Source organism: Eubalaena glacialis, chromosome 11 (genome assembly GCF_028564815.1).
Source record: "Eubalaena glacialis isolate mEubGla1 chromosome 11, mEubGla1.1.hap2.+ XY, whole genome shotgun sequence".
In the NCBI taxonomy this organism is placed as follows: Eukaryota; Metazoa; Chordata; class Mammalia; order Artiodactyla; family Balaenidae; genus Eubalaena; species Eubalaena glacialis.
Window position 1 is genome coordinate 39,059,552 of NC_083726.1, and position 22,881 is coordinate 39,082,432.

Here is a 22,881-nt window from a genome sequence, read left to right on the forward strand (position 1 = left end):
ATAGTAGGCCCTTAAATATTTGTTTAATGATTGTCCATGGAGATATTTTTATAGATTCTTGGAGGGTATTTTTTCTCTCTGCACAGTGTCTGTTTCCTCTAAAATTTTACTTTCTATTTATTATGTTTTCTTTCATTGTACATCTGCTTCTTCTTGGTTGTCTACTCATGTTTAAAAGCTCGGCTCTGAAAAGCTGATCAGAAGCTCTATATACACAAGAAGAACTTGTTGACGGTGGATTTCCTTATAGGATTAGTCAAATCGAATTTAAAATATTCAGTCCCAGTTTTTAGCACACATTTACTTAGATTTAACCACAGAATGTTCTAAATCATGTGGGATATATTTAAATTTCTAGTTTTAACATGTTCTATCATTTTTCTCATCTTCCTGAATTCCTCTTAATCCTTACGGTAATAGTCTACACAGAGTAGGGTCACATCAAATCCTTGAACTCTTAATTTTACCATCCAAATATATTCATATAAATATCCAAAGATCTATATACAAGGATATACATTGCAGTGTTGTTTGTAAACAACCCAGATGCTCATCAGTTTGGAAAGTGTAAAGTAAATAATGGTATAGTCATATAATGGAATACTGTATTGATTTTAAAGAGCATGAGGGAGACCTACGGTGCTGATACGGAAAGATGCCTGAATTTTGTTTTAAGCAAGGTATAAAACATAAAAATAAATAGGTGGTATTCCACTTGCATAAAAAATGAATAGGCACAGAATTTATTATCCCATTCCAGAAGTAAAGCCTGGGTTGTTGTAGGGGCTGAGGGAACCTCCTTTGGTAACTTATTCTAGGGATTAATGAAAATATATAAAAATAAAACCATCTCTATTGTTTTATTTATATAAGACAAATTTTAAGTTATTTCTTTATATATTACTCACTGTATTTCAGGTACCCTTTTATGTACATGTATACTTCAGGTACTTTACATGTATTAACTTTAATTCTCACAACTAAATATAGACACCATTATTATCCCCATTTTTAGGTGAGGATGCTGAGGCACAGAGAAATTAGATAATTTGCATAAATTTATTATCTAAGATTTGAATCTACAAAATTCATGTCCAGGACCTATTCTTTGACCACTATATTATCCTATTTATTTAACCATTGAAAGTTGAGTTTTTTGCTACTTTCAGCCCAAAGCATTTCTAGCTGATAGATGGTTGGAAGGACCAACCTTTAAAATCACAGTTGATTATTACAAAGAAAATGAGTTTTTAAACCTTTTAATCAAACTGCTATTTACTCTAATATGTACCATTACTCACATCTTCCTCTTTATTGGATTATAATTCCTATTGGTATTTCATTTTTATATCTGCATCCTTATAAAGACATAAATTCCAGACTTGCATTTCTCTCACCTGGTGCTGAAAGCAGCCAAGGAATATTTGTAAACTTGAAATCTAAGAGGTAGATTTTCACCACAAGAAAAAAGAAAATGGTAACTGTGTGAGGTGATGGATTGACAGATATGTTAATTATCTTGATTCTGGTGATCATTTCATAATGTATACATATATTAAAACATCAAGCAGTATACCTTAAATATAAACAATTTTTATTGTCAGTTTTACCTCAATAAACCTGAAAAAAACCTACATTTGTACTTACATTCTTTTCCTGGATGTCTTCTTTTCTAGTAGCTAGAGATACAGTCAGCAAACTGGCAGATTTATCATAGCATGAGCTCAGGCTAAACTCAGGAAATATATTCTTACCTATATCCTCCCCTTGCCCTCTAAATTATGCCAAATAGTTCCTTCTTAAAGCTTATAAAGTGCATTGTAATTAAATCATATTTATGTATTATGACTGGCATGCCAAAGTTATTTCATTCCTACAACGTTAGAGAAAATATAGAAGATTAGAATAATATATCCTTAAACTAGCCCAGTTCCCATTCTCATATTTTTAAAAATTATTTTATTGGGGGGGGGTGGTTGATTGTATTTTTATTTATTTTCCCTAGAAGCCCCTGGGAACCTTCCTATCTATGGCTCACTTTACCCTTCTGATAGACCCTAACTGGCCCTTTCCATAGCATTGTCTCCTACTGAGAGAAAACTATTCCAAAGGGTAGTGGACACTATCATTGTTGCTCTGCCCAGTCCCCTCACATCCCTTTGATTACATCTCTGTGTTCATCTCCAGGTTCTGTGTGCCTTGTTTCCACACAAAGTGCTGACCCTGTCTAGAGCCACTTTCCCTGCAAGTGCAGAGAGCAGGAAGTTCCTAGGAGGTCACCAGCAGGGCCCTTAGGCCATGACTGACTTGATACTCAAATATGAAAGCCCAGATCCTTTGCCTACAGAGAGGACAAATTCTAAGACAGAATTTACATTCCAGAGATCCCAGTGAAATCAGGCTGTTGCTGGAGCTTTGTCTGAAATCATATCCTTTCTTGGCTTCTTCCCCTTCCCTGTTCTGATTCTCTCACTCTCTTACCAGGTTTTTCTGGGAACACTTCTTTAATAAACTACTTGCACACAGATCCCCATTTTGAGATCTACTTCTGAAGATGCCAACTTCCTAACCTAAGACATAAAAGAACAGATCTTCTTCAGGTTTTTATAGTGTAAGAGTCTCCCCAAACTCAGCCCTCACCCACGTGTCTATGTTCTTGTATGGGCTAGATCTGTTTACTTTAGTAGGTTTTTTCTCCCTATCAACCTAATTCATACTACTGTGGTATATGTGTGTGTTTGTTTCTTTTTCTTGAAATTTATCTCTAAGATTCAGGGTTTTTCTGGCTACTGAATGTGTCCTGTACCCCACAGCCTCCTGAAAACTATGTTCCTTGCTATCAGTTCTTTCTCAAGAGTTCAGGTTGATTCCCAAATATGTATTTTGAGATCTTAAATAATTTTATACATACATACACATATAAGTACCTATACATTAAAATATCTATTTGGTAGGACAAAGTCTTAAACTTTTACTCTTTCAGCCTTACTGCTCCTAGGTTATTGTTTCTGATTATGGGGCTTGCTGCGTCAGAATGACCTGAGTCCAGATGATTTTTGCTGTTACTCTCATGGAAATTATTTTTACATCATGATTCATTATACACATAGATACCTACACATTCCTACACACATGTTGTACACACACACGTATAACTGAAATAGCATTTTAAAGAAATGATACTTACTCTTACGACATATAATATGATCTGATATTTTGCATTGTACTTCATATTTTTATTCCACTTAAAATACATTAACTTTAAAACATATCCCTTTTTTTCAAACTTGTGCTTCTATTTATTTTGCCCATATAATCTTAATACATTATAATTTTTATGACTCAAGGTCTTTTATTGATCTCACTGTTATAATTTCCTGCAACAAAGGTAGATATAAAATTTAAATTTAAAAAATGAAACTTCCTCTGACTATAAAATCCTAAGTGTTAAAAAATTTCTTTGGGATTAAGTTGTGATTTTACAATTAGTAGTAGTACATAATTGATCAAAATAACTAATGTTTAGTTTTGATAATTCTTAAACATAAAAAGCAAACTTATATTGGAAATATCCCTTAATGAAATACTTTATTTTTTGAGGCAGTCCTCCTTGTCAATTCATGTACCAAAGAATGACTGTTACTAATCGCTAAAGTAAAACAGGGTTCAGATCCATTTTTTCATAAAAATAAGCACTAAGAAATCTTATTCACATAAGTAACTATGAATGGAAGAAGATAGCTGACTAATAACTATGTCATTTAGTTCATTGAATTGTTTCTGAGTTATATGTCAAAATCACATAGGGCTCTACAATAAAACACTATTTTTCATGACCTATTAGTAAATACCTTGAGTAGATCCTCCATTAAATAAGTAAAAGGGGATGATTAGAAACTACTTGTCATCAAAAGGCTCTGTTAGTCAGTCATTACAGCCATTCACCTTCCTAATACATACACCAATATTTAAATTTGTTCCATTGTTTGGCATCCTGGTGATTTTTACACCTGGGGTCAATGTACCCTAGTAAGGTTCAGGATGGGTGAGAGGATTATCTTTGACTCATAAAATGGAAGAAAGATTGTTTGAGAGGGGAGATGGAGAAGAACACATAAGAAACTTGCTGAGATGTGTTCTCATGCACACCAATTTTAAGCAAGTGTGCATATGGGAACTGAGCACCTGAAACTCTATTCCTTTGAAATATCTTGGAAAGTCTTTGTATACTTTGAGATATATAAGTAACTCAGTCAGAAGACTTCTGCCCTAGGGTTTATATATTTAGGAATGAAATTGTTTTGTCACAGCCATGTACATGATTAAAATTATTAGTTAAGGGACAAGTGATTATCAAATATTTGTTCTAATTTACACTCCCACCAGCAGCATTTAAGAGCTCCCATAAGTCCACATCCTTACCAACACCTGGGATTGTCGGCTTTTTCAACATTTGCCAATCTGCTATGCATAAAATGAGAGCCAATTATAGTTTCATTTTGTATTTCCTTGATTACAAATTAAGTCGAGCAACTTTCTATATGTTTATCGGCCATTCAAGTTTCCAGTTTCCTTTTTTATGATTTTCTGGGTTATATATTTTGCCCAGTTTTTAACTGTCTTTTTCATTGTTTATTTAAATATTTTAATATACATATATACACCTATATATTATATATGTATATTAGATACAATCCTTTGTTGGTTGATATGTTGTAAAACCTTCTTATTTGTGGCTTATATTTTCACTTTTTTATTATGTTTTTTGATGAACAATACTTAAAATTTTAATGTAGAAGAATTTATCATTTTTTTCTTTTTGTGTTTTGTGCTGTGTCTTATGTTAGAAATCCACCTGAACATCATAAAGATATTCTTCTATATGTTCTTGTAAAAGTTTTGCTTTTCACATTTACATTCTGCCTAAAAGTCTCCCTCCCTCCCTCCCTTCCTTCCTTCTTTCCTTCCTTCCTTCCTCCCTCCCTTCCTCCCTCCCTCCTTCCCTTCCTCTCTCTCTTTCTTTTTTTCTTAGGATAATAAAATGTCCAGGCACAATTTGTTGAAGAGACATAATTTCACCACTGAATTTCAAATAACCACCACTGTAATTCATAAAGTGTCCACATACGGGTGGGTCTGTTTATTTGGGGGCACTCTATCCTCTTCCTCTGCCCCACTGCTCTATTTGTCCCTGAATTAGTATCAAACTGCCTAATTACTATAACTTTTATAGTAAATATTAATATTAGGTGGAGCAAGTACCCCACCTTTGGCTTCTTCAATTGTATCCTGGTCATTCAACATAAATGTTAGAGTTATCTCATCATATTCCCCAGTGAAATTATACTGGATTTAAAGATTAAATTTGATGAAAATGGACATGAGTAAAATATCACATTCCCCTATTTATGGATATAGTATATCTTTCTTTTTATTCAGATATTTCCGAATGTTTTTCAATAAAGTTTTTTAAATTTCTCCCAAGAAATAAGAAATTTTCAGATATTGATCTTACAGTTAGCCATCTGCCTGAACTCTTATTAGCTCTAGTAATTTGTATAATATTTAAGTTTTATACACAGCCATCATATCTATGCAAATAAAGGACAGGTGGATGACTTCCAAAGTTTTTCCATGTTAGAGCTGAAACCAGAAGTCCAACTCTTTTTCTTAGAGTCCTGTCACTCCCCTGCCACCCATTTTATAAGGTATTATGGAGCACAAGCTTTAGTAATAAATAACCCCATCTTCACTCCCCCAATCAAATCGAGATCAACTGACACTGTTACTTGCCACAAAACTAAACGTACAACAGCAACCGCCTGTATTATATTTGGACCATTGGCTTCCATACAATGCTTTACTAATTTTCTCAGACTTGTCAGACTGCGCTTTCCCAGCCTCCTTCACCAATTTGTCTTCCTTTCCCTGATTCATTTAAATATTGGCAGTCTTAAGGATCCTTCTTAATCATCTTCTCTTCATTCTACACTCCTTCCAATATGTTCATCGCTTCAAAGAATATTTAGCTAATTTAAAATCTGAAAATTTTACTTCCATCCCAGTCCTTTTTTTAAACTTCAAACATATATATCCAATTGCCTCTCATCATTTACATTTGCATTTTTAAGAAACATCTCAGTAAATATTTTTGATTGATAGAGTGATGAAAGGGTCTTGTGCGCTTCCTTTTCCTACAATGTCATTAATCAGTGAGCTGAGTAACTAGTGCTTGAAGATCATTGTCAGAGTCAGATTGAAGCTTAAAGGCAAAAAATGTCTGTTTCTTTCCGCCACATGTGATTGTAAACCTTTTGAAATTAGGTACCACAATTTGTTTATTTTGGAAGGGCTCATAAAATATTTTTTTAACACTTGAATAGTGTTAACCTGTTAGAAAAAAGTGACCAGAATAGCTAATTCTTCCTTTGAACTTATTTTACATGTGCTTATTGATGATGTGCACAGCTCAGGTAGCACTGACATAGCATTTATGGTGACCTTAAAATTAAGAATTGATGAGATGGGATGGAGATGATGAAGAGGAGGAGGTCAGAACTGGGAAAGGTGGAAGGAAAAAAAAGGATAAAATGCAGATTCTTTAGCTGAGATATAATTAGGTTTACTCTGCCTTCTTTTGAATGTGAATAATCTAACTATAGGAAAAAAGAAAGTGATTCTGTCATGCATCTTGGGCTTGAATGCTAGTCTAACATTTGAGTAAAGTTCTTAATCTAACCTCACATGGTTTCATAATCTGTAAAATAATGCATGTAGAGGAATGATTGCAGTGACTGTCCTTAGGTAAATTCTCAGTAAATACCTGTTATTAAAACAAGGCAGTGAATTAAAGTCCTTTAGGAGGTAGGACATAAATAGATGTCAGGAATTGAGGAGCTCCAATTGGCCACTCTTTACTTAAACTGATTGAACACCAATTTAGAATTATTCAATCATACTTTTGCTTTCAGGTGAATGACTTTTTTTCTTCACTTTACTTACATTTACCAGTTTATTATAAAGAAAACAACTCAAGAACAGACAAAGGAAAGAGATGCATAGGTTAAGGTATGGGGGGAGGGGACGCACAGCTTTCAAGCCCTCTTCAGGCACCCCACCTCGCCTCCCAGTACTTCCGCGTATTCACTGACCTCTTTCTAATTCACATTTTTTTCTCAGGTGAAGGGTTTTTAACATTTTCCAACTGACTTCTTAAAGGAACAGAACACTTCTTTAGTGCTTACCTGGGTTACAAAATCAGAAGATTAAAGAAATAACAGTTTTCTTTGACAGCACCAAAGGTTTTTCACCAGACTGATGCATCCTGAGCTTTAGATTTTGTGCACACTCCACTGAATTAACCTGAACAGTTTGAAAAGAAAGAACATCTTCTAAAAACAAACAAGAAAACTACCTTTAAAATTCTGTCTACTCTGCATAGCAATTGTGAAATCAGTTTAATATTCCAAATGATGTACTATTCAACAAAATCTGCCCAAAATGTAAACTTTCATGTTACTCTGGTTTCTCCAAGAATATTTTTTCCCTAGTAAACACTGCAAAATGTACAATGAGGGCCCCGAGTAACTAATACCTGAAATTGGCTTTATATATTATTTGTTGCCTGATTTTCATCATGGTAGAGTTGCTTCTCACCCTACAAAAACCTAAGCTCCTCACGGGCAGCCCTGTATTGCCTGATTCTTTTATGCCTCCACATAAGTTCTCTGCACACTGATGACTCAATAAAGACCTGACAAATGGTTATATTTTAAGTCCATATATTCCAAACAAAGGCATAAAGAGGGTGCATTCTGATTGAACTAGCGGAGCCTTCTAAAGAAGGAACATTTGGGAAATATATTTGTTAAGAGGCACTGAAAGTTACCTCCTTCTAAAAGGGCAAAAGAAAAACCCCGAAACCAGTTGCATATCAGAAATGGCATCCATTAATCTCTTTGCCAAGCAGCATAAAGCAAAGAGGCCTTTGAAAGCAGTTGCCCTTAAGAATGGAGTCATGGTTTAATGTGTTTGGTTTGGAGCACCTTGCTTTTTAGAAGCCAGCACCTGCAGCAGACTGACAGAGTCACTGCTTCTGGTAGCAGATTGGGTAATGATGCTGATGACATTTATGGTCCAACATTTCGAGAATTAATTTACGATGGAAATAGTTCTTAGTGCAATGAATACATCACTGCAGTGAAAGATTGACTCCCAGTTTATCAGCTATAAACTATGCAGCTCAGCTTAAGTCCTTTAGAAGGCAAGCATTACAGACATTACTCACAGCTATTTGGGGTTCATAATTCACTGAGAGAATATTTGAAATATGAAGGTATATGCCACTATAGTAAAAATCAAGAGCAAAAACCTAGAAAGGGATTTGGAGGGGGAGAAGAACAATAAAGAAATGTGTTCCAGGTGCCTCTGTGTCTCTTCCCTCCTCTGGTCAGATTTCCTATGGAAGCCATGCAATTTCATCCCTGATAATCCCCTATATTTTACGTCAGGAAGTTCCCATGAAAACATTTTCTTCTTTCAGCTTCTCTTCTTTGTCACCAACTTATAGCCAGCCCATCATTTTTATTAGAAAATTTTCTGTAAATCTGTTAGGAAAAGTAACATAAAGTATGCATCTTCATGTTATTTTTTGGATTTTATTAAAGAATTACAAATCCCTCATTTCCAGTGTTCAGAAAAGACTAGTATTTTCCTAGGACTTCTGGAATATTCTCCAGATGACTCTGACCACCTGTTTTTTTCAGGGAGAGATGGCTCTGTCTACTGAAAGTAAAAAATACGAGGGATATACTGGTAATAAACATACTTCTAAATGTTGATTAAATTATTGGCTATAGGAATGAGACATGTCTTATAATTGTAAAAACTAATACAAATTATGCAAAGGGATTAACATAAGCTATTATACTGCAGTAAGCTACAACTAATAATTGCATTTAAAGGCTAATTATTGAGAAGCAGAGATACTGGAGTTGTATATTAGCACCTATTCTTGGCCCTGAAATAGACTTGGGATGAGCTCTTAGATTGAAATCATTATTTTTCTGTGTCTTTAAATTAGCATGGTCTTTCTCAAAGAAGATGTCTTGAGTATAAATAATATGTGGGGAGGGACAATTTTATAGGGGGTGGTCTGAATGATCACAGGGGCAGTAGGGAAAGACATATACTCCAATTAGCCTTTGCAAAGCCTTTTCTCAGAGTTCTGTATGAGCTTAATGGGTTTTTAGTAAGTCTGGTAGTATCCCTCATATACACCTTCCTTCTCTCCCAACCCATCCCAACCCTTTCTTCTTTTGGTCATATCTAATGAGAGTAGACGTATCCGTGTGCAAACAGCACATGAAACATTAGGGCTGCTTTCAAAAGTCAACTAACTCTCTAAAGAGGAAATTACAGGTTGGATAATGTTGATATAAGAAGAGTTTGTATAAGTTGTGCACTGTTTTGTTTTCTTTATTGAAGTGTCCATTTAGAAAACTTGGAAAAAACTAAAAAGGAAAAAATAATGAAGCAATTAAATGTATAGTTCCCTCATCCAAACACACTGTCATTCTTTGTGCATTAATACATAGGAATATGTAGTACAAGTACTGAGTGGAGGAGTTTGCAAAATTCTATAAAATGTCATTACTTTTGACTGAACATTTACTGGGAGCTAATACATAAAATAATTGAAAAAATACCACCCATAAAAATAGAAGTCTTTTATATAGCTTACCAGCAAGTGATATGGCTCAGTGAGTAAAGCTAGGATGGGCATACCGGAGATACTCAACCCTTTGTCAATGTTCCCAAGTGCCACAGTAAATATAACACATGAAACTTAATAGCCATGATTTTAGGAATTAACCTCCGGAGAGGATTATACTAATAATTAGAATCCTATGTATTTTAGTTTCAGTGAGCTTTAAGTCTTGCCGCTCTACTTTTGTTACACATTGATTTTAAAAGGGATGATTTTGCCTACCATACTCGAGTAAGGATTAAAAATGATATTCTCACATATGGTGAAATAGCCATATTAACCTAGATAGATTGATTGCATATGGCTGTAATAGGACTGTAGATCACTTACACCAATCACTGGTATATGATTTCAGTATAGAACTCAGATATTTTTCTCTAAGGATTATTAAGAACTAGTTTTTGTAGCACTTTTGTATTATATGCTCACATACATTTGTTCATATTTCAGAATTTAATTTATATTGTGAAAACATTTTAAAGTTATATCTTTAGTTATTCATTCAAAGAATGAAGGCCAAAGTTTAGAAAGGAGATGGAATGGAGAAGATATAGTCTCTGGAGTTGAAGATAAGATTTTATTAGAACTTGTACATTAACCAAAATAAAAGGAACAATGATTTTAAGTAATTCATTTAAATAACTTTAATATTACAGCATTATATAACTTCCTATTTAAACAGTAATATCTGTTTGAACATTCTAGAGTTTGTCAAACTGAGCTGGAAACAATTCATCTTGGAATTTTGATTAAGTATTTATTGCTAGGCAGAAAAAAAAGGAAAACAATTAGTATGCTTATCTTTTCTCTAGTTCCACCTAAATATAACTTCTGGCTATGGTATTTAATCTATCACTACTGCTGTAATGTCTTAAGTTAAACCAAACAACCTCTTGGGTCAACAACTTGTCAGATCCCTAGGTTAAGAATAATTTAGTGTATTAGGAAATAATTCTCAAAATCCCCTCCCTGGCATTTTGTATGAATTTTGCTGACCATTAATAGGCAAAATAATTTTCTCCAGGTATGGTGTGTGTTCTATGTACTAAGAATTGATTTCAGAGCTTGATACACATATATATAACTAACCCTAAAAATAGCTTGTGGAAATGGGTATTAAGAACTCTGTTATGACTGAGGAAAATAAAGCACAGAGAGGGAAAGTAGTTTGATCAACTTATAAGCTGGGAACTTGTGACTTGACCAAGGTCACTCTTACTTCACAGGTCATTCCCTTAACTACCATACACATAGCTTTCTACATTCTTTATGTTGGATCAGAAAACCACAAAAGTCTCCATGTGATAGTACTAAAGAACTCTTGAGCTGTTGAATCACATCTTGAATTCAGTTGGTTATACTAACATGACTTTCGTGGTCATTAAGTATACTAGAGACTTTATACCAGTACAGAACATTTAACCTTTCTGCGGGGCCAGAAGTCTAATTTGAGCAGTTTTACTTTGATGCTCTATTTTTGATTGGTTAAGCCATTCATCCTGTTTGACATTGTTGTGTGGTGTTGCTATGCTTACTTTAACCAGCTGTCACATTCCAGCCCAGAGGTGGGTGAAATGATTTGTGTTTATATGTAATTCTGAAAGGCTTTTAGATGCTTTGAGTTGGCAGTATGTCAATATAAAAGACATTTATCCATCCAGCATAGCAAGCCTGAGAAACTTTCAAAATTCTTCATGTAACTTTATAAAAATTTCTTTCTGCCATTCAAATGTTGGCAGACTGTTCTTATGCAATTATTTCTAGCTCTATTATTAAGCCTGTGACTGTAAAGAGATGTCTTTGTAGCAGATACTCATTTCTTCATGTTGAATTGGTTCTAAATTTATATGAGACTATTCATATCATATATCCTGTCTTTCTGAAAGAGATTATAACACTTAAAGCAGGATAGTTGTTCTGAGCTACAATTAGATATGGGAAGAAGTTTGAATTCCTCCAGTAGAGTTTCTGCACAAGTATACAGATTGATATAAGAATATAGAAATTTAATGAGCATTTATTTTATACCCTTTATATGCCTGAAGCAAGTCCAGATGCTAGGGATACATAGAACAGTTCTGCATTGAGGGAACTAATAATGCAGCAGCAAAAAAACAAAAAAAAAACAAAAAAAACAAACCCACATACTTTTAGTATTCTTTAGCCACAAACTCATAATCCTTCCAAAAAGTATTGACAGCTTAAATCAGTGGAGTTGTGGGTTTAGTTATTCAGGAAATCATCTCAATTTTTTGTCACTTTCCTGTGTAGAAAGCTTATCTTCCAAAATAGTATTATCCCTATTCACAAAATGTAAAGCCACCCAAGTGATTCAAAAAGTAATTTTAAAAATCAGTAATTTCTTCAAGAAAGAACAAAAGGCCAACCCCATATCAATCAATCTCTTTATCATCATTCACACAAAACACCCAGTTAACCAGTTGCTTTACTCAAACTTTCACTTACAACAGGTCAGGTTAGCATTTGGACATAGAATGAATATGATTAAAAGGCATTATCTTCAATGATAAATTAATATCCTTATTTTCAAGTTATATTTACTTGGAGACAGTTTTTCAAAGAACAAAGGTATGTTTCTATTACCATCATTACTTAATTACAGCAGTATGATTTTATCAAAATTGGGATTTTAAAAATACATTATTATATGTAATATAGTTACTTAGGAGGATAATTTACTTTTCGTGAACTGAATATGATATTACAGTGCTTCGTTTTTATATCTCATTTTAATTGTGCGCAGAAGGAAAGTGTTAACATTTAATTGTCTGCGAAATATTTTCAAGGAGTTAGCTTTGATGTGAAAAAATAATAGTTACTTAGGGAACTGTAATGCTATAAGCTTGAGACACCCAACCCAATGAAAATTCTTTGAATAAAAAAGAGAGCAACCACAGCAAATAGTATTTAAAATGCATCTCTGATCATATGAAGCTTTCACTTTCTTCATTATTTACTAGTTCTCATTTATTTCAATGTTCACCTGTCTAGTATACCACCATTACTATTTTAGTGATTCATCAGCATTGGCAACCTAACCATTCCCTAAAAAAAAAGCAAGGAATAGCAATTGGTACATGCTCAAGCTGAGTTAACTCAGTGCTGTTTATCTGGATGTAAAGTAAGAAAGGCAGTCAATCAGTTAAAAGTTTTAAATGTTTGATGGTGTTGTATCACGTAACCTTACCATCTGGATGACTGGATTTTAGTCTTTATATCCAGATGTCTGGCATCATGCAGACACAACCTCAGTGGTTCAATCAGTCAACAACTCTCATTGAGAGCCCCCTTTGCCTGGACAACTCAGCAAGGGCTAAAGGAAATGTCACCTCATGCATAGGCTATTACAGTATCCTCTTAATTAGTTCTCTTAACTTTACTCTCTCTCCATTCCAAACAACCAGGATACCAAAACATCATTTTCAAGATCTAAGTTAAATACTTGCTCAAGAGCCTTGCCTTGCCTCAGGTTTTCACTGAACTCTAGTTGCTTCATAGGTCTGTAACAGAAGAGTTTACAGAAACTCTGCTTTTAAATTAATCATGTTATTTACCTCTCTGTGTGTAAGCCCTTCTTCAGCTGTAGCCTGGAGTGGGTAATACTCAACTCTGTGAGCTGTTTTTATGCTTAGCTATACATTATGCAGACTTCAAAAACTGTTCCAGGATCATAGTAGTCACTCCATGAGTGGAGGTAATTATTTTTATCTACTCATGATCAACATCAATAAGGCATGTAAAACTCAGTTTCTGGTATAAAAGAAAGTGATGAATTAATGTCCCTTCTTAAACTTCATTTAGAGTCAACATTTACTTTACCCTAAAATCTCATTGATTATACGATGTCCAATTTGCAACTTTTTTGAGGAGAAAAGACATCCTATTCCATTAATGTAGGCAAAGACTATAAAACTCAGACTGATTTCATAAATTACAGAGTGGAAAATTATGCTTATTGAGGAAATACACAATTGTTTCTACTGCTATTACTACTATTATTTTAACAATTCCTTTTTGCATTATGATCCAGACAAACTAAATTAATTGTTTTGAGGGAAAAGGAGGAATAAAAAATGATTCTAAAATTTTTGGCATGCATACTTATGCATGTGGTGCCACAAAATGAAATACGATATGTAGGAGTAAAAGACAAGTTAAATTTTGTCCATGTTGAGATTGCCATCAAGGGGGAAAGAGTCCATTGATCACTGAGTGTATGAATGGCCTTCTGAAGAAAAATCCGCAGATTAATATTTGGAGAATGTTTTACTGTGATTCTTTTAGTTACAAATCCACTCAGGGTAGCTCATATATGACTCCCATGAAAAGTAATAAGGGAATCACTTGAGCCAATGGTCACTAAACCGAGAGGACTTCTTTGGAATCAAGATAATTCCAAAGATCCCCACATCAAGCATTCATGAGTCTTTATCCTAAATCTCAATCATTGTACTTTCTTTTATTATCATTGTGTGAGTATTTGTTATGGACTAGGCACTAAGCTAAGCATTTTGTATGCCTTATGTCATGCAACTCTCACAAGAAGTCGTGTGAGTTATTCTGTTATTATCCACATTTATAAGTGAAAAAACAGCTTCTTAGAATCTAAGTAATTTACCCAAGTACCCTCAGCTAATTAGTGGTAAATTAGTGGTCAACTTCAACTCTTATCCAGGGACCTATATGTACTACAAATAGTGGGTGCTGTGTTCTCTTCTGCCTCTGAATCCACTCTATTCAACTACCAATTGGCTTTTTAGTTTACTTAACTCATGTTCTCCCATAATTTCAGCCTGTGTATGGCCTATCATAAACTCTCCAGTCCCATCAACATCAAGACCTTTCAATTTAGTTCCCACTATTAAATGGTGATTTAATTTCTCTATTTTTTAGTCTGACTCCTGATAATAAGAATCTGTTTATCTCAATGCAATATTGAAATCAAGCTATGCATTTCGTAAATGTTGTTCAGTCTGTTGATTGGTTGCCCTCACATCAGATACCCATCCCTAATTGATTAAGAGTTACTAAGAAGGCCAGCCAAGCCAATCAAAGGATGCATGTGGGGCAGCTTCCCTTAAGAAAGGTAAGACTGAAGCAATAGTAGAAACATCTCTACATAGGAGATAGGTGGGAGTTGAAGCTATGGAAGTGGGAAAGGTCCACAGTAGACCAAAAAGAAAAGAGGACACACAACAGAACCCTAAAAAATAAATATATGAAGATTGGCCAGAATAAGAGAGGTCAGTATAAGAAATTAACATAAAACAGAAAATTAAGAGAAAAGTAGAAAATAGTGTTAAGGGATTCTGTGAATAAGAAAGTTTGAAAATTAAGGGTGCACTCCACAGCAAAAGCTTCAGCAATATCAATTCTCATATAGTTCAGGGTTGAGCAAGAACAGGTCCTTGCTCTCAAGGTGGAGGAAACAAATGTTAGTAATCACACTAATTAACGCACAATTGCAATTCTGAGACATGCTACAGAGAAGAGGTATGTGGTATTTTGAAATCATAGAATACGAGGACTTGATACTGTGAAAGAGTTCAGGAAAATCTTGCCTTAGAATTGATGCCTGAATTGAGGTCTGAAAGGAGTGGGAACGGACCAGGAGAAGTGGAGGAGGGAAGAGCATTGCAGACAGAGAGAATGTGTAAAGCTCCTTTGCTAAGAGGGAATGTAGTGACTGATAGAAGTCTCTCATGTGGCTGGAGTGGAGAGAACAAGGACTTGACCAGAAAGAGGTACTGCTAGAGAGATAGATAGGAGGTAGACACGCAGAAGCTTGACAGTCACATTAAGGAGCTTGTTCTGTCGATACCCTACGTGCAATAAGCTGGGAGGGAAAATGGGGTGATTGACATGACGAGATGAATATTCTGAAATGATTGCTCTGGCTGCAATAAATAGGAAAGATCAAAGAATGGCATTATGCAAGCTTTTTCTGTTTCAGTTAACAAAGTTCCCACTATTACTGGTTTAAGAAAAAAGATCTTTGTTGGCTCCAAACTTGTAAAGCATGGCCAAGAGCAAATATTCAGGCATTTTGGAATCCAGATACTTAATGGTATTTTCAGGGATATATCACTCTGTGTCACAGATCTGATTTCTACTGTGTTGGCTTTATTTTTAGGCAGGATCTCCTCTCCCGGGGATGACATGGCAGCTGGCAGCCTAGAGTAAAAAAATCTCTTACATTAGAACCCCAGCAGAAAGAGAACTTTTTCCCTACAGTTCCAGCAAATATCCCAGGACTGACACTTATTGAACAACTTGGTCACACTCCCATCCATGAAACAATCATGTGGCCAAGGAAGAGGACACACTCATGGTCAGGCTCATTTCTGGAGGTACACTCAATCCCACCTGAACCACATGGCCTGAGAAGAGGAAAGGGACAGTCCCCAAAGACAAACTTGGATGCTGTCTCCAGAAATGGGAGGCCCAGAGAAGTTATGGGGGAACAGGTTAAGAAGGTCTTACGATATTCCTGGATAGAGAGAACCATAGTTTGGATTGAGAGGTATTTAAGGAGAATAAATTTGTAGGCTTTTGTAATGAATTAGACAAGAGGTAAGAGAGATTGAAGTATCAGGAGTATGTCCCAGGCTTCATGTTTATATAACTGGTGATATCATTCACTGAGAGAGTCAACACTGAAAGGGTGCCAGGTTAAGAGGTAGGGAGAGAGGCAGAACAGCATGAGCCTAACTTGGAATGTGTTTACTTGGAGGTACCACTGAGACATTCAAGAGATGATAGGAATCTAAAGATCAGTTGGATATACAGGTCTGAAGATCAGGGAAGACATCAGGGCTAGAGGATAAGCTTGCCCAGGGCTGGAACACTCTGTTTTGAAGGTTGTAATGACCATGGATAGTGATAGAGGCAGAGCCAGATTACGGTCAGTGGAATCAGTGAAAGGTAAAGAAATAGAGACTGCAAGTATATACTAGTCATTATGGTAGATTAACTATGGCCACAGATTCATTACTATTTCTTCCACTGAAAAGTGGAGTTTAGTTTGCTTCTCAGTGATTCTGGATTGACTTTAGTAACTTGCTTGACCAGAAGAGTGCAATAGACACAGTGTTCTGGGACTTTTCATGCTATATCATAAGGAGCCTTGTGATTTCCACCTGAGCCTCCTGGAATATGTGCTGTGAAAAGGCCCAAATAGCCAGCCCAAACAGAGTGTTCTTGGGGAAATTATTAAACTCCTTAAGCCTCTACTTCTTTATTTGCATAATAATGCAAACTCAATTTTTAGTTGCTGGTTTATCATTAGTGTTCACTCAATCTGTAATGAAGTGAATTAAGTAGCATAAAAGGAGATAAGAGTTGGCTTGTTTTTCCCTTTACTAAGGATTATTTCTATAAGATTTTAAGACTATAACAATTTTAGTGGTAACTATTTATTATATAATGTTATCTTAAACTATCATTGACTCCATTTTACAATGTGGCAAGTAAAATTAAAAAGAGAGCAATACATTAATAATTTTAGGGCTTCCCTGGTGGCGCAGTGGTTGAGAATCTGCCTGCCAATGCAGGGGGCACGGGTTCGAGCCCTGGTCTGGGAAGATCCCACATGCCGTGGAGCAACTAGGCCCGTGAGCCACAATTACTGAGCCTGCGCATCTGGAGCCTGTGCTCCGCAACAAGAGAGGCCGCGATAGTGAGAGGCCCGCACACCGCGATGAAGAGTGGCTCCCGCTTGCCACAACTAGAGAAAGCCCTCGCACAGAAACGAAGACCCAACACAGCCATAAATAAATAAAATTAAAAAAAAAAAAAAAAAGAACCGTGTGCTCTGACATATCTCAAAATGGTTCCTTTAAAAAAAAAAAAAATTTTAGACCCAGTTTAGACTTTGCATTAAATTCTAGATCCTTTGCTCAGCAAATGTACCATGTTAAACAAATAATCATTAGTCAACTAAAATCAAATCAGAATTGTTAAAGAAATAAATTTGATGTTCTGTGCTTTTTGTGGCAATGTGGGAACTTTCAGTGGTGACATTTTCAGGGGTACTTTGCCATTTGAGCAGGGATTTTCTAAAGTTACAAATAGCTGTACTCTAATATCATTCCCAGAAATACCACCTCTGAAAGTCAGAGAATTAAATTACTTCTTTAATCTAGTAACTGTTGTAACCTCAAAGAGAGAATTTCAGGAAATACCACTGTCAGATTAAGTATTTGTAGGAATGCCATCTTAAAGAAGAATTTAGGGCTAAAACATAGCCAGTAATTTTATCTGACTTGTATTTTTCAAATGAGAAAAAAAATAGGGGCAGTCAAGACACCTTGATTTATGTAGCAACTTGCTTCCACATAGTACTTCCCAATTTCCATAACCTCACTGGACGAAGTTTTCCTCTGTAACCCAGTGAACTTGCATTTCTCAGGCATGAGAAGGAGTCTCTTTTGACTCTTTTTTCCTGAGAACCTCCTCCCCATCAGGTTGCAAATGGGAAAGGGGATGTTTTCCTATAAATGTGACTGTTCGTGGCATGTTTTCCACCAGCTGAGGTGGGTCAGATATAAGCTTAGTGGCAGCCCAGTTGTTCACTCCAGGGGATTTTGGAGATGGCAAAATCCTGTCCTTACTTGAATATTTTGTCAGTGTCACTCTTTTCCCCCTCTTCTCCCCTACTTTCTTGGAGAAGGGAATGGGTCTGGATTACTGCAACCAACTCCCAAAGGCCCTTGTCAAAAAAGTGTATATGACTGCATGTGATGTGTCGTGCTGAGCTGCTTACTGAGTAGACACCAGCCTTCACTGTTAGTCCATTGGAAATGAGATTAATCAAGCAAGCTGTCATGGAGAGTATTGTATTAACTCATACATTTATCACCATCTGTATTCAATCCAGAGCATTGAAAAACTCTTAACTAAATACTTTGAGGCATTATAATATTAACTGAGAATATCAAATACATTTGCAAGTATAGAAGTAAGTGAGGTTTGGAAATAAAATTAATTTTTATTCACTTGAATTAAAAATTACATTATATTCTCTGCTTACTTTTATTAAATGGAACAGAATATGGTAATGTGTTTTAAAATTGAACTTTAAAAAACAATCTTTGGATAGTTCTTTTTATTCTAATTCTACTAAGAACAGCAAATTTCCCACTTCTTCATAGAAGTAGAAGGAGACAGTGTCTAACAAGAGTGAATCACTCAAACTGAAGTTGAAATTATATGTGAATCTTTGTAATGCCCTCTTGAATTCTTTTCACTTCAAATCCTCACACTGTCAAATCATGGATAAAGAAAGACTTACCTGTGTAGTAAAGTCAGCATCCCATATCAGGGCATGATGCTGACAGAGTGACAGTGGCTACAATATTTTTTGAACCCACCCCCTCTTCTTTCCTTTCCTTTATGGAATAATATCTATTCTTTTAAGCCTGGTGACTGGACAAGCAAAAGAAAAGAAGGGGAAACCTTCCTAAGAACAGTACAATTGCCAAGCTCCAGCAAAGAGTGCATATACTTTGGCTGGTGAATATATGTAACTACAAACCCTTAGAAATTTTGAACTAAATTACAAATTAGAAGAGAAGACAATTATCTTTATTTGCTCTCTATGAACAGCCAATTTAGATGCTTCAAGGATATTTCCCTTTTTATCTCTCTCAATGGTAACCTTGTGAGAACTATTCCAATGATTGGCTACCTAATTTTCCACTTACTCATTCTGTTTTCATCTCAATTCATTCTAAAGGAGATTTAAATGATGAACAATAAAAGATACATGTCCATCACGCACACACAACACAGAAGCATAACATATGATTAATAAAATCAAAAAGGCTGTGAAAAGGAGGAGGGCAGTTGTAGTCTGCTTCACTTTACTATGGTTTGTGTAAATTTTCTTATGCCAGCACTTTAATAATACAAAAAAATGCTCAATACCTTTAAATATTTTATTGACAATATTAATATACTAATGTATCAAGATGTTTTCAGGCAAGTAGATAAATATGACCTAACTCATGATTTCTAATGTACTGTAGATATTAAAATGATGTAATGTTGTACATTCTTTTTGTTTAAAAATATTTTATTTTCCTGAATAACTTCTATCTTTCCCCCACATACACACACAACTTGACATTATATGGTGCAACATTAAGATAAAAGAAAAATTTTAGTTAGCAGGCTCCCTTGAAATATGCTTAAAATAGAAATGTGGTATTTTCATCTGTGACACCAACAGGACCTAAACTGAGTCCATGAGATGATAAATATTCAGATTTATCTACAAAACCAACTGTTTCAGCATTTTCAGCCCCACCTTAAAAATATTATATCAATGACTGCCAACTCCATTAGGGGGTCCGTTCAACAAAATCATAAACCAGAATGTTTCTTCATTTAAACAATTTTATTTGTGGTGGAATTTCCAAAATCTCTTATCTTGAAATCATCCACAAAATACTATTTTGTGCTTACATTAAAAAGATGCATTTCTTATAAGAAAAGATCAAAATATATACCATTAGGCAGTATTGTTATATTTTTATTTAACACAATATAATTAAAGGATTAAAGAGACAAGCAAAAAAGTTAAATATTTATAAACTCCCTATAACTGATTTACAGCTATTCTAAAGTTTTAAAGAAAAAAAATAAAGCTCTAAACATCAGATGTAATATTTTGATTAGCAATATTTATAAAAAATATAAGTTAAGCATTGCAACAAGCTACCTTTGATGAACTGCCCCCTATAAGAAATAGTTATCTCTGGAACTATATATCTAAAGCAAGACAAAGGAAAAGAAGAAAAGAAAGTATTAATTGCAATAGTGACTTTTTAGTTAAATACACTTTCTTATAAAGTGGCAAGATAATATTTACAAATTTACAACTGAAAGGAAATGTTTATTTACAGGTTGTCTTGCTTTTGGACTTTTTGGGCCTCTTTCCTCCTGTGTAATAGGCCCTCCTGGCAGAACTGATCTAGACTAGATTTTTAGTTCATAGCACATGATAGATGAGCCTGGAATTAGAGGCCCCTTGAGGTGCAGGCTGAGAATCGGTGCTGGCAACTGGGGAGAGAGAGGCTGGGTCCTGGAGAGGCAATCCAGGTTGCTCTGAGTTGGTGATCCGATCCACTATGCTGGATAAGCAGTCCAAGCTGGATAAGGAGCTTTTATCCGTGGCATATACTAAGGATGCAAAGAGAAAACCATTAAAAAAAAATCCTTGCTTATGTTGCCCCTTAAGCAGCAGGTCAGCTCCTTTGAAACCCAGAGGTCAGGTGGTCACAGAAACCCTGATGTAGAAATTTGCAACAAATATCTAGCAATTCATGGGGATGAAGGTGGGGAGTGGAGAAGCACCCGGGTAATATTTCAAGCAAAAGCTCCTACGTCTGTGTGTGTGCATGGATGTATCTGTTAGGGGGATTTTGAGCAGAAGATGTGTGTTTATTTTGCTCTGTCGCAAAACGCCATAAATACCATTCTATCCTCTTCCCAATACCGCATGGAAGAACAGACTCTGCTTTGATAGGCTGAATTGTGAAGTTGAACTGGTTTTTAAACTCCTCTGAAGTCATCAATTCTTACCATTTGGTACATCAGGACAGTAGACGCTGTCAAAACTGCTGCTTTTTCTGGACCAGACAGGGCTGTTACATTCGGGCTGTAATAAAAGACACAAAAGAAGGCATTTGTTTTCAGGTCTTGGCAAAAGATGCTCTGACCTAGGGTGAGGCAGTGCTTGCCCACCAGCTCCATAAACTGACCACTCTCAAATACCTTCATTGCCTTGATTTAGGAAGGGCTAGCCTCACCAAATTGCAAGGGCACTGAGGTCAATCTCTGTGCTTGGAGAAGAGGAGAGAGGCAGCAAAAGGAAGAGGGCGGGTGGAATTCAGCAGCCATGTGCATTGGGTTAACCATGCAAAATGGATTGGAGTAGAAGGAAGCCACACTAATTCAGAGAGAGAGCACTTTCCCAGGGCAAAACCACATTAAAACCTGGCAGCACTGGCACAAACGCCCTCTGTAAAGAATGCATCAACATCTTCCAGCCAGGCCTCAGCAGAGCAGGGACTCGGGCCACGCGGGCGTTTCTTTCTTAAGTTACAAACTGCAGGACAGTGGAAGCCTCACACAGTTGGCTTTAGACGTTAGTGTATGGCAGGGGCCACTGGTGGTATATATTGGAAATAAACTGAGTTGTAGAGAAAACATCTGATTGATCGTTCACAGCCACCTATCTCACTTGACAACCTCCTCCTACGATGTACACTTAGAACTTGGTAGGAAGTCAAACTAAACTCCTGGTCCGCAGCTACCTGTTTCCTGGCATCTGTCTAAATGCGGCACCTCTCTTCTCTTTCAGCAACTGCCTCCCCATCCCCACCCCCAACTATCCATCAATAACTACTGGCTGTTTGGTCGCTACACCTGGCCTAAATGAGATGTAAAGGTTTTTGCAAAAGATTGGAAGGGCCTAGTAGGTGCAGAACTCTCTCTTACCATGCCGTCAGAGCAGCTGGAGGTGGGGCTGGTGGGCTCAGAGCAGCTCTGCCCCGGCAGGCTGTAGTAGTTTTCCACCTGTTCCCTCAGCAGCTCCTGCAGGCTCTCAATGTAGCGGATGGCATTCCTGAGGATCTCCACCTTGGGCAGCCTCTGGTTGGGGTTGGTCGTGGTGCACCGCTTGAGCGTCTCGAAAGCCTGGTTGACCTTCTTCAGGCGTCTCCGCTCACGCATGGTGGCCGCCTTCCTCCGATCCATGGTGGTGGACTTCCTCTTGCATGCTTTGCAGGCCCACATGAGGCAGTGGCCGGCCTGGTGGTGGCCCGTAGGTGCTCGCACGTGCTCGTCCTCGTCTGAGCCCTGCAGGTCTGCTTTGTGCGCCCCGAAAGCAGCCACTCGCGGCTCAAACTCGTCCCCGAACTCGCCCTCGGGGGACGGGATGCAGGAGCCATCGTAGAAGTACTCAGAAGGCGAGAACTGGCAGCCATCCATCATGTCCATCTTCTGCGGAGAGGCAGGAGGTGCACCTGGGCAGCAGCGAGATAGGGGAGAAACCGGAGCCTGGCGCCGCTGCGGGCAGGCGAGTC

The 22,881-nt window shown here is 36.5% G+C and overlaps 2 protein-coding genes across 2 annotated transcripts in view; one reads left to right on the top strand and one right to left on the bottom strand.

The window, feature by feature from the left end:
- Positions 1–22,881, top strand: part of LIN7A (lin-7 homolog A, crumbs cell polarity complex component) — a 393,426-nt gene that overhangs the window by 281,335 nt on the left and 89,210 nt on the right. The gene's annotated exons all lie outside the window — the stretch shown is intronic.
- On the bottom strand, positions 20,784–22,795 carry MYF5 (myogenic factor 5). The gene is made up of 3 exons (XM_061205637.1): positions 22,295–22,795; positions 21,377–21,452; positions 20,784–20,974 (listed from the first exon to the last, which is right to left on the bottom strand). The coding sequence occupies exons 1-3, from the start codon at positions 22,793–22,795 to the stop codon at positions 20,784–20,786; spliced, it is 768 nt and encodes a 255-aa protein (XP_061061620.1).

Coding starts and splice junctions, on each gene's coding strand:
- MYF5 (XM_061205637.1), bottom strand. CDS start 22,795: ATGGACATGATGGATGGCTGCCAGTTCTCGCCTTCTGAGTACTTCTAC. Junction 21,453..22,294: donor CCAGCTGCTCTGACGGCATG/GTAAGAGAGAGT, acceptor CTTTTATTACAG/CCCGAATGTAACAGCCCTGT. Junction 20,975..21,376: donor CTGTCCTGATGTACCAAATG/GTAAGAATTGAT, acceptor TTGCATCCTTAG/TATATGCCACGGATAAAAGC.